At 51.5% G+C, this 12,260-nt stretch overlaps 1 protein-coding gene across 1 annotated transcript in view; it reads right to left on the reverse strand.

Annotated features, from left to right (window-relative positions):
- The window catches only part of LOC144949965 (gap junction beta-2 protein-like), a 29,535-nt gene that overhangs the window by 10,526 nt on the left and 6,749 nt on the right, over positions 1–12,260 (reverse strand). The window contains exons 2-3 of the mRNA XM_078879955.1: positions 5,177–7,150; positions 1–148 (exon numbers count right to left, since the gene is read on the reverse strand). The exon at positions 1–148 is cut by the window's left edge and continues 156 nt beyond it. Coding sequence (XP_078736081.1) covers positions 1–148; positions 5,177–5,566 — 538 coding nt within the window. The 5' untranslated portion in view covers positions 5,567–7,150. The remainder of the gene's footprint in view (positions 149–5,176; positions 7,151–12,260) is intronic.

Genomic DNA, 12,260 nt, shown 5'->3' on the forward strand with positions numbered 1-12,260 from the left:
CCACGAAGACCGTCTTCTCGCTGGGGCGCGACACGAAGCAGTCGACGATGTTGGGACACGGCTCCTCGGTGCACTTGACGAGGCGCGGCAGCGAGTAGCCTCCGTAGAGGATGTAGAAGATGTACAGGCTGCCCGTCTCGAAGATGATCTGGGAGTAGGAGGGGGTGGGTGAGTGGGGGGGTAGAAAGATGTTGACTACCTCGCCTGGTGTGCAGGAGGTCGTGGGTCGATCCTGACCCTGACGATGCTTGCTGCTGTATATTTGGGGTTTACGTGTCTCTCTCTCATCATCATTATCATGGTGGTTAGGAGATGTTGACTACCTCGCCTGGTGTGCAGGAGGTCGTGGTTTTGATCCCGACCCTGACAACGCCTGCTGCTGTATATTTGGAGTTTGTGTGTCTCTCATCGTCATCACGGTGGCTAGGAGATGTTAACTACCTCGCCTGGTACGCAGGAGGTCGTGGGTTCGAACCCGACCCTGACGATGCCTGCTGCTGCTGTAGATTTGGAGTCTGCGTCTCTCTCTCATCATCATCACGGTGGCTATGAGATGTTGACTACCTCGCCTGGTACGCAGGAGGTCGTGGGTTCCAACCCGACCCTGACGATGCCTGCTGCTGTATATTTGGAGTTTGTGTGTCTCTCATCATCATCACGGTGGCTAGGAGATGTTAACTACCTCGCCTGGTACGCAGGAGGTCGTGGGTTCGAACCCGACCCTGACGATGCCTGCTGCTGCTGTAGATTTGGAGTCTGCGTCTCTCTCTCATCATCATCACGGTGGCTATGAGATGTTGACTACCTCGCCTGGTACGCAGGAGGTCGTGGGTTCCAACCCGACCCTGACGATGCCTGCTGCTGTAGATTTGGAGTTTGCGTGTCTCTCTCATCATCACGGTGGCTAGGAGATGTTAACTACCTCGCCTGGTGTGCAGGAGGTCGTGGGTTCGATCCCGACCCTGACAACGCCTGCTGCTGCTGCTGTATATTTGGAGTTTGTGTGTCTCTCTCTCTCATCGTCATCACGGTGGCTAGGAGATGTTGACTTCCTCGCCTGGTACGCAGGAGGTCGTGGGTTCGATCCCGACCCTGACAACGCCTGCTGCTGTCTATTTGGAGTTTGTGTGTGTCTCTCTCTTTAATCATCATCACGGTGGCTAGGAGATGTTGACTACCTCACCTGGTATGCAGGAGGTCGTGGGTTCGATCCCGACCCTGACGCCGCCTGCTGCTGTATAATTGGCGTTTGCGTGTCTCTCTCTCTCCCATCATCAACACGGTGGCTAGGAGATGTTGACTACCTCGCCTGGTGTACAGGAGGTCGTGGGTTTGATCCCGACCCTGCTGCTGTAGATTTTGCGTTTGTGTCTCTCTCTTTCCCCCCATGGTCGCGTGGATTTGTCTCCGGGTTCTCCGGTTTTCCCCTCCACGCATAGAATCAACGTCACACGTTTGGACTGCCTGGCTGTCTGCTGTAGATGTCCGCATCGTGATGCGTTGCGCTGCCTTAACTGGTCAAATAAAAGAGTTTAGTTTTAGTGTGGGTCTCTGTGTGTCTCCATGGGTATCTGTGCATCTCTATGGGTCTCTGTGGGTTTCTATGGGTCTCTCTGGGTCTCTGTGGGTCTCTATGGGTCTCTGTGGGTTTCTGTGGGGTTCTATGGATCTCTGTGGGTCTCTATGCGTAACGGTGGGTTTCTATGGGTCTCTGTGGATTTCTATGGGTCTCTGTGGGTCTCTATGGATCTCTGTGGGTCTTCATGCGTAACTGTAGGTTTCTATGGGTCTCTGTGGGTTTCTATGGGTCTCTGTGGGTCTCTATGGGTCTATATGGGTTTCTATGGGTCTTACCTGGTAAACAAAAAATAATTTGTAAATAGTTCAGCATGTTTGAGGTTTGCAAGCCAGGTCCATAGCCTCCTGTTTTTTTTCCTGCCCCGACCTGTCCACTGTGCACGATGGAACCCACCAGGGAATTTGGACCGCCCTGGGGCGATGGAACGCGCAGTGACTGCGGCCACGATGTAAACACCTCCACCGCCACCACCGCCACCACCGCCACCACCACCACCACCACTGCCACCACCACCACTGCCACCACCACCATCACCACCGCCACCACCACCACTGCCACCACCACCATCACCACCGCCACCACCACCACTGCTGCTACCACCGCCACCACCACCGCCGCCACCGCCACCACCACCGCCACCACCACCACCGCCACCACCACCGCCACTACCACCACCACCACCACCACCACCGCTACCACCGCCACCGCCGCCACCACCGCCACCACCGCCACCACCACCGCCACCACTGCCATCATCGATGCAAACCACCACCGCCACCACCACCACCATCACCACCACCGCCACCACCGCCACCACCACCACCACCACTGCCACCACCACCATCACCACCGCCACCACCACCACTGCCGCTACCACCGCCACCACCACCGCCGCCACCGCTACCATCACCACCACCACCGCCACCACCACCGCCACTACCACCACCACCACCACTACCACCGCCACCGCCGCCACCACCGCCACTACCACCACCACCACCACCACCGCTACCACCGCCACCACCGCCACCACCGCCACCACCACCGCCACCACCACCACCACCACCACCACCGCTACCACCGCCACCGCCGCCACCACCGCCACCACCGCCACCACCACCGCTACCACTGCCATCATCGATGCAAACCACCACCGCCACCACCACCATCACCACCATCACCACCACCACCATCACCACCGCCACCACCACCACCACCACCACCACCGCCACTACCGCCAGCACCACCACCGCCACCACCACCACCACCACTGCCACCACCACCATCACCACCGCCACCACCACCACTGCCGCTACCACCGCCACCACCACCGCCGCCACCGCTACCATCACCACCACCACCGCCACCACCACCGCCACTACCACCACCACCACCACTACCACCGCCACCGCCGCCACCACCGCCACTACCACCACCACCACCACCACCGCTACCACCGCCACCACCGCCACCACCGCCACCACCACCGCCACCACCACCACCACCACCACCACCACCACCGCTACCACCGCCACCGCCGCCACCACCGCCACCACCGCCACCACCACCGCTACCACTGCCATCATCGATGCAAACCACCACCGCCACCACCACCATCACCACCATCACCACCACCACCATCACCACCGCCACCACCACCACCACCACCACCACCACCGCCACTACCGCCAGCACCACCACCGCCACCACCACCACCACCACCGCTACCGCTTCCTACCCCCACTGTGGGTCTGCGTTCCTTCAACAGAAGAGGAGAAGGAACAGCGGCAGCACCACACCATCAACTTTCTCTCTCTAAAGAGAATCACGGTGGCTAGGAGATGTTAACTACCTCGCCTGGTGTGCAGGAGGCCGTGGATCTCTATGGGTCTCTGTCTGTCTCTATTGGTAACTGTGGGTCTCTATGGGTAACTGTGGGTCTCTTTGGGTCTCTGTGGGTCTTTGTGGGTATCTGTGGGTCTCTATGGGTCTCTGTGGGTATCTGTGGGTATCTGTGGGTCTCTATGGGTCTCTGTCTCTATGGGTCTCTGTGGGTATCTGTGGGTCTCTATGGGTCTCTGTGGGTCTCTGTGGGTCTCTGTGGGTATCTGTGGGTATCTGTGGGTCTCTGTGGGTCTCTGTGGGTATCTGTGGGTCTCTATATGTCTTTGTGGGTCTCTGTGGGTATCTGTGGGTCTTTATGGGTCTCTGTCTGTCTCTATGGGTAACTGTGGGTCTATATGGGGTTATGTGAGGTTATATAAGTCTCTATGGGTCTCTGTGGGTCTCTGCGGGTCTCTTTGGGTCTCTATGAGTCTATAAAAACACTCAGAGTATTTGCTGCTATAAATGTCCACGTGATGATGACGACGATGATCATGATGCTAAGCCCACGTGGTTGAGCTGCTGTCATTCGTGATGGTCACGGTCGCCTCTGAACAAGAGCCACTGCTACACAGAAGCTCAGTGGTGTTAGAGGTTGCGGTAACGAAACGTCACGCGGGGGGGGGGGGTGGGGGTGGAGTCTCTGCAAGAAATTGGCGGCGAATGTCTCTTTCCCGATATCCCCCGGTTTTCCCGACTCCCGGCGTTACTCCGGTGAAGCTCCCGGCGTTTGAGCCACGAGGGTGAGGGGGGGTCCCGGTCGGAGACCGCAGATCGCAGCACCGCACGGGGGGTTGGTCCATAGGCAATGGCCGCCGCAACCGGACGACGCAGAGACCCGTAGAGATGCACAGGGATGCATAGAGATACGTGGAGACAAATAGAGACCCATAGAGATACACAGAGACGCATGGAGGTGTGTGGAGGCACGCCTAGATATATAGACACATAGAGACCCACACAGACCCATACAGAGATACATTGAGACTCGTAGAGATACGTAGAGACCCACAGAGACACACAGAGACGCATGGAGGTGTGTGAAGATATATAGACACATAGACACCCACACAGACCCATTGAGATACATTGAGACCCATACAGAGATACATAGAGACTCGTAGAGATACATAGAGCCCCACAGAGATACACAGAGACCAGAGGTCGCAACTGGGTACCCGATACCCGTACCCTACCCGATACCCGGCTACCCGTACTCGGCCAGGTACGGGTACCCGTTTGCGACCCTGGTGCGGCCGGGTACGGGTACGGGTAGGCCGTGAGTCACTGGTGAGTCACCGTTTGTCACTCAATTCGGGTAAGGTACGGGTAGGGAATGGGTATCGGGTACCCGGTTGCGACCTCTGGTCTCTGTGTATCTCTGTGGGGCTCTATGTATCTCTACGAGTCTCTATGTATCTCTGTATGGGTCTCAATGTATCTCTGTATGGGTCTGTGTGGGTTTCTATGTGTCTCTATATCTCCACACACCTCCATGCGTCTCTGTGTATCTGTATGGGTCTCTATTTATCTCGGCCGGGTACGGGTTCCCATTTGCGACCCTGGTGTGGCCGGGTACGGGTACGGGTAAGGAATCAAAACCCGTTTGCGACCTCTGACAAAGACACAGCAAGAGACGCATCGAGACCCATTAAGATGCGCGGAGACCCACAACAAGGCAGCCCGATCGAACCTCGTGTCTGTGCCGCTCACCCGAAAGAGCACGCTGATGGTGTAGGTCCAGAGCAGGCCGCCCTGGATCTTGTTCTCGAATCCCTCGGGGAAGTGATGGTGCCTCGAGCGCATCTTGCGGCTGCCCACGTGCATGGCGACGAGCAGCGTCGGGGTGGTCACCACGATGAGCTGCAGCGACCAGAAGCGGATGTGCGAGATGGGGAAGAAGCGGTCGTAGCAGACGCTCTTGCAGCCCGGCTGCCGCGTGTTGCAGTCGAAGTCCTTGTTCTCGTCGGACCACACCTTCTCGGCCGCCACCACGAGCACGAGCAGCCGGAAGATGAAGAGCACCGACAGCCAGACGCGCCCGATGGCCGTCGAGTTCTTGTTCACGTCGTTCAGCACTGACTGGAGGCCGCCCCAATTCATGTTGGCGGGCGACGAGGTTTATTCTAAGATGGAGGGCGGTTTTGGTTTGGTCAGTTGTCAAAGGTTTCTTCCAAGATGGAGGGCGGTTTTGGTTTGGTCAGTTGTCAAAGGTTTCTTCCAAGATGGAGGGCGGTTTTAGTTTGGTCAATTGTCAAAGGTTTCTTCTAAGATGGAAGGGGTTTTCGGTTTCGTCAGTTGTCAAAGGTTTCTTCCAAGATGGAGGGCGGTTTTAGTTTCGTCAGTTGTCAAAGGTTTCTTCTAAGATGGAAGGGGTTGTCGGTTTGGTCAGTTGTCAAAGGTTTCTTCCAAGATGGAGGGCGGTTTTGGTTTGGTCAATTGTGTAAGGTTTCTCTAAGATGGAGGGCGGTTTGGTTTGGTCAGTTGTCAAAGGTTTCTTCCAAGATGGAGGGTGGTTTTGGTTTGGTCAGCTCTCCAAGGTTTCTTCCAAGATTGAGGGCAGTTTTGATTTGGTCAATTGTGCAAGGTTTCTTCTAAGATGGAAGGGGTTTTCGGTTTAGTCAATTGTCAAAGGTTTCTTCCAAGATGGAGGGGGGTTTTGGTTTGGTCAATTGTCCAAGGGTTCTCTAAGATGGAAGGGGGTTTTGGTTTGTAAAGTTCTGAACGGTTTCTCTAAGACAAAGGGGGTTTTGGTTTGGTCAGCCCTGGGTGGCCGCTGATCTTCTCTCTATACACGCGAGCGTTATGGCTCATTGCTCCAGAAATAGAATGTCGTTGACGATGGGAATGAGTTAAATCACGGGAAGGCTCCCGGGCCTCCTGTCTCAGGGTCCGTCATGTTAACAGCATCGGGCCGCGATCGCGAGGATTTCGCTTGACCCCGCCGCTGTGCCCGTGAAGACGCGCGGCTCCTCGGACCTCTACCCCGATGTCTCGATGCGCGATCGAAGATTCGGGCCCTCAACTCCGCCACTAGGAGGAGGGGTGGGGGGTGGTGTCTGCGACGACGCGGGGTTTGCCGCTCATTGATTCCGATCCGGTCTTTTCCACCCCACCGGCCTCTCTGTCTGTCGGCGAACCCGCCCAAGGTTCAGACCTCGCAGTCGGTCGAACAACTGTCGTCCTGAGCGTCAATGCCCCTGAGATGATTTGCGCTCCCTAGGAGGAGCGCTCTCAGCGGCTTATGGAGATGTGTTACGATTGATTTTCTTTCTTTTATTAAACAAAACCGTAATGCGGCGTTGTTCGTATCCCTCCCCACCACGACGGCGCCGGCGGTGATCGTTATCGGCGTTGTGCGGGGGTCCCGAAACTACGGGGACATTTGCCACGATGGGGGGGGGGGGTCGACTTTAGCCTACGGAGCCTCCTCCATCTCGTCCTCGTCAGCACACCCAGAAGTCTGGGAGTAGAAGACGCACACACAGACACACGCACACACACTACACACACACCACACACGCACACGTACGCGCGCGCACAGACAGCCGCTCCGGCTGTAAGCACAGCTCCGTGTCCCAGCTACGGTGTCATCTTCAGGCTTTTAGGACTTGAGGGCAACGCTTCACCCGTCCGTGGCTTTGTTGTTGCTGCTGCTGCTGCTGTAGCTGTGACGATTGTCGAGATCTGTGAGGCAGCGGCAGGGGGGGGGCAAAGGAAGTTGACGAACGAAAGTTCAGTTGCCGATGCACGTGGTCTAGAGTTGAACATCTACAATGTATCACTTCTGTAATATAACTGTATCATGTGGGTAGAAATCCAAGAGACAAGATCTTAAATACAAGTTAAGGGGGGGGAGGGGCTTATCTGAATGTGGTCGTCAGGGAATGGAACGGTGGGGGGGAGGGGCGGGGCTAGAAGGGAGGTTCTCCAATTGTACCCTCCCTTCTAGCCCCGCCCACATTCAGATAAGCTCCTCCCCCCTCCCCTGAACCAGTATATATAAGATCTTGTCTCTTGGATTTCTCTTCACTTGATACAGTAAATTTGGCTGTGACGGTCCCACCTGAAGACGGAGATTTGCGTTGCCTCCGAATCGTCCGTGATTTAATTGATTTATTTTCATTTATTATTATTTTATTTTATTATTATTTCTTACCTACGTGACTTTACCGAAAAAAACCTATGAATCCTTGCGGTCACGAAAGCTTCAAATCTAGAATATTCTGTAATATAAACCAAAAGAAAGAACCAAGAATAAGATGAAATATAAATCAGCTCAAGCCTCCTGTTGGGTCACGTGACGTCTCCGTGGCCACGCCCACTCTGAACCCCTCCCCCTGTGAAAACCGACTCCGCCCCTCCCTCCTCCCTTCTCATCATCTCTCCTGCACCCCCTCGGCATCTCTCTGCTCGATTTCGATGGAAAGCTTTCGTGACTGCAGGGATTGATATTATTGGTTCTTTCGGTGAAGTCCACGTAGAAGGGAAATAATAAAATGATAAGAAGAAAACATGATCAGATACAAATAAAAAATAAAATAAAATAAAAATAAAAGAAAAGAAAAATTAAAATTAAAATAGAAAAAAATTGTTTTGTTTTATTTTTATTTTTTATTTTATTTTTATGATTTCCCATCTACGTGACTTTACCGAAAGAATCAAGAATATGTCTCTCTGCTCCTTCTCCACGACCCTGAGGACGGCTGCTTGCGTTGTGGCCGAAACGTCGTGAGAATTATTTTATAATGTTTTATTTTATTATTTTATTATTTCCATTCTACGTGACTTTACCGAAAGAACCAAGAAGATGAATCCCTGCAGTCACGAAAGCTTTAAATCGAAATCCACGTAGGTAGACAAGCTAAATAACAGATCCACGACGTTTTTATCGCAACGCAGGCAATCGTCATCAGGTGGGACAACCACAGCGAGTTGTTCTTCTTGCTCCAAATCATGAATCCTTGTGACTGCAAGGATTCATATTCTTAGGTTTTTCGGTAAAGTCACGTAGGTAAAACATTAAAATTTATAAAAGTAAAATAAAATAAAAATCACGACGTTTCGGAGGTTGCCTCCGAAACGTCGTGATTTTTTTATTTTATTTTACTTTTATTAATTTTAATGTTTTTACCTACGTGACTTTACCGAAAAACCTAAGAATATGAATCCTTGCAGTCACGAAATTTTCAAATCTAGAACCTTCACCTCTCATCTCCCATCCTCTCTCTACTCTCGTTCCTTGTTCATTCCCACCCCCCACGCATTGCATCCTTGACTCTGCTCCGCTCCGAGTGGTGTGATTATCGGAATTATTGATCATCGATTCGAGTTCGCACGGAGAGGCGGGCAGAGAGACACGTGGGGTCAGCGATGACGCGCGTAACATGGCGCCGATTGTGACGTCAGCGAGTGCGATGGGGTGACGGGCCAATCGACGCCGAGAACAAAGACAAAGATCCCCCGTGTAGCCTTCATAGACTCTAGGGGGCAAGTGCTGTTAGCGAGCGCCTACGAAAGGCCGGCACGGCACACGAGGGGGTGGGTGGCCAGCACCATGCCCCACCGCCTTTGTCTCCCCAGTGGCGATGTTAACTACGCACCACACTGGATACTCATTTGAGGCTGAGTCGACCTAGGTGTAAGGCCTCACTGAACCGCTGCTATGTGGGAGCTTTCGATTTAAAGCTTTCGTGACTGCAGGGATTCATCTTCTTGGTTCTTTCGGTAAAGTCACGTAGAATGGAAATAATAAAATAATAAAAATAAAACATAATAAAATAATAAAGTAGAATGGAAATAATAAAATAATCAAAATAAAACATAGTTAAATAATAAAGTAGAATGGAAATAATAAAATAATAAAATTAAACATAATAAAATAGTATTATTTTATAATGTTTGAATTTTTTTATTTTATTATTTCCAAATAATATTATTTTATCATGTTTTATTTTTATTATTTTATTATTTCCATTCTACGTGACTTTACCGAAAGAACCAAGAAGATATGTGGGAGCTCTTGTTCAGAAGCGATAGCATCTCAAGCGATTGAGATCGTCGTTATCATCGTGGTCGTGTTTCTTTTTCTCAGGTGACCGCTCCGGTTTTTCACCCCCTCCACCACATTCTCGAATCAACAGTCACGCGTGTCAGAGTGCGCGTGGGCTGCTGACGCTGCTGCTGCTGCCGCCGCCGCTGTGAATTTGCACGCGATGATGATGATAATGCTGATTACTCTCTGGTCCATTCGGTAAAGTCACGTAGGTATAAAACATAAAATAAAAAAAATGAAGAAAAAAAACATAAAATAAAAAACATGAAAAAATCACGTAAAAAAAAACGTAATTTTAAATTTAAATTATTTTTTACTTAAAGTTTTATTTCGTGTTTTTCATTTTTTTTATTTTATGTTTTCTACCTACGTGACTTTACCGAAAGAACCAAAGAGTATGGATCCCTGCAGTCACGAAAACTTCAAATCTCGGATGATGACGCTGATGCTGATGATCCCACGTGGTTGAGCTGCCATTATTGGCGATCGTCAGAGTCGCGTCTCAGACAGAACCACGACACAGAAGCTCAGTGGAGTCTTACCTCGTACCAATAACATAGTGTCGTCTTAGTGTGGGTCTCTGTGGGTCTCTGTGGGTCTCTGTGTGTCTCTGTGGGTGTCTGTAGGTCTCTGTGGGTCTCTGTGGGTCTCTATGGGTCTCTGTGGGTCTCTGTGGGTATCTGTGGGTCTCTGTGGGTATCTGTGGGTCTCTGTGGGTCTCTGTGGGTATCTGTGGGTCTCTGTGGGTGTCTGTGGGTGTCTGTGGGTCTATGTGGGTCTCTGTGGGTATCTGTGGGTGTCTGTGGGTCTCTGTGGGTATCTGTGGGTCTCTGTGGGTATCTGTGGGTCTCTGTGGGTATCTGTGGGTCTCTGTGGGTCTCTGTGGGTTTGTATGGGTCTCTGTGGGTGGGTTTCAATGGGTCTCTGTGGGTCTCTATGGGTCTCTGTGGGTCTCTATGGGTATCTGTGGGTCTCTGTGGGTATCTGTGGATATTTATGGGTCTCTGTGGGTCTCTATGGGTCTCTGTGGGTTCTAAGGGTCTGTGAATCTGTAGAAACACGCCTTTAGAGTTGGTTGTCTGCTGCTATGAATCTCTACATGGTGATGACGACGATGATCCCACGTGATGATGATGACGATGAGGATGATCTCACGTGATGATGATGACGATGATCCCACGTGGTTGAGTTGCCATTATTTGTGATCGTCAGGGTCGCTTCTGGACAAGCTTAGCGGGGCCTTACACCTGGTGACGTAACAAGTATAACCCGTAAAAACAAAGTTTTTCACTATAAATCCTTTATATGCGTGGCGGCTAGAGTCCTCTCGTCCTCTGGCTTGAGATGGCTGCCAACTATGGGTCAGATGATTGCATGGCAGCATTAAGCAATTGGTCATTAAATATAATATTTTTGTCCTAAAAAGTGTAAAATTTTGGAAAAAATTTTCACGAACATAAATTGTCACGCACAACGAGTCTGTGTGCAAAATGTCAGCTCGATTGGATCACGGGAAGTGGGTTAAAAAACGACCGAAAGATTTGCACGGTCATAAGCGCGCAAGCAAGCGAACTTAATATAAAGGATTTAAAAATAGTTTAGTTTGTATATTTTTGTTTGTATGTTTTCATTATTTTCAACATAATATTTTAAATGTTTAATTTTAATTTTATTTTTTATATATTTTACATTTTTTTTAATTTTCTATCTACGTGACTTTACCGAAAGAAGCAGGGATAGAGTTGAGTTTTATTGACTTTAAACTTGATTTAAAGCTTTCGTGACTGTAGGGATTCATCTTCTTTGTTCTTTCGGTAAAGTCACGTAGAAGGGAAATAATAAAATAATAAAAATATAAACAATACAAATTCTCACGACGTTTCGACTGCAACACAAGTAAAACATTTGAAAAAAGGTTTTTTCTTTCAAATTTGTCTGTGTGTGGGGAGTGGTGGTGCAGTGGTTAGCGCACTGTGTGTGTGTGTGGGGAGTGGTGGTGCAGTGGTTATCGCACTGTGTGTGTGTGGGGAGTGGTGGTGCAGTGGTTAGCGCACTGTGTGTGTGTGGGGAGCGGTGGTGCAGTGGTTAGCGCACTGTGTGTGTGTGGGGAGCGGTGGTGCAGTGGTTAGCGCATTGTGTGTTTGTGGGGAGTGGTGGTGTAGTGGTTAGCGCACTGTGTGTGTGTGTGGGGAGTGGTGGTGCAGTGGTTAGCGCACTGTGTGTGTGTGGGGAGCGGTGGTGCAGTGGTTAGCGCACTGTGTGTGTGTGGGGAGTGGTGGTGTAGTGGTTAGCGCACTGTGTGTGGGGAGTGGTGGTGCAGTGGTTAGCGCACTGTGTGTGTGTGGGGAGTGGTGGTGCAGTGGTTAGCGCACTGTGTGTGTGTGGGGAGCGGTGGTGCAGTGGTTAGCGCAGTGTGTGTGTGAGGAGCGGTGGTGCAGTGGTTAGTGCACTGTGAGTGTGTGTGGGGAGCGGTGGTGCAGTGGTTAGCGCTACGCTGCGCTACGAACCTGGCGACCCGAGTTTGATTCCTGCTCACGGCCACCAACACCACCAGTGACGATTATCCGACCCGGTCCTGGGCCTCCCTTAGGTCGACTCAGCCTCAAATGAGTACCTGGTGTAGCGGTGTGTAGTAAACATCGCCACTGGGGAGACAAAGGCGGCCGGGCGTGGTGCTGGCCACCCACCCCCTCGTGTGCCACAGTGCAGGTAGCCTTCATAGGTGCTGCTACTCGCTAACAG

The sequence above is a fragment of the Lampetra fluviatilis genome, chromosome 55 (assembly GCF_964198595.1).
Source record: "Lampetra fluviatilis chromosome 55, kcLamFluv1.1, whole genome shotgun sequence".
In the NCBI taxonomy this organism is placed as follows: Eukaryota; Metazoa; Chordata; class Hyperoartia; order Petromyzontiformes; family Petromyzontidae; genus Lampetra; species Lampetra fluviatilis.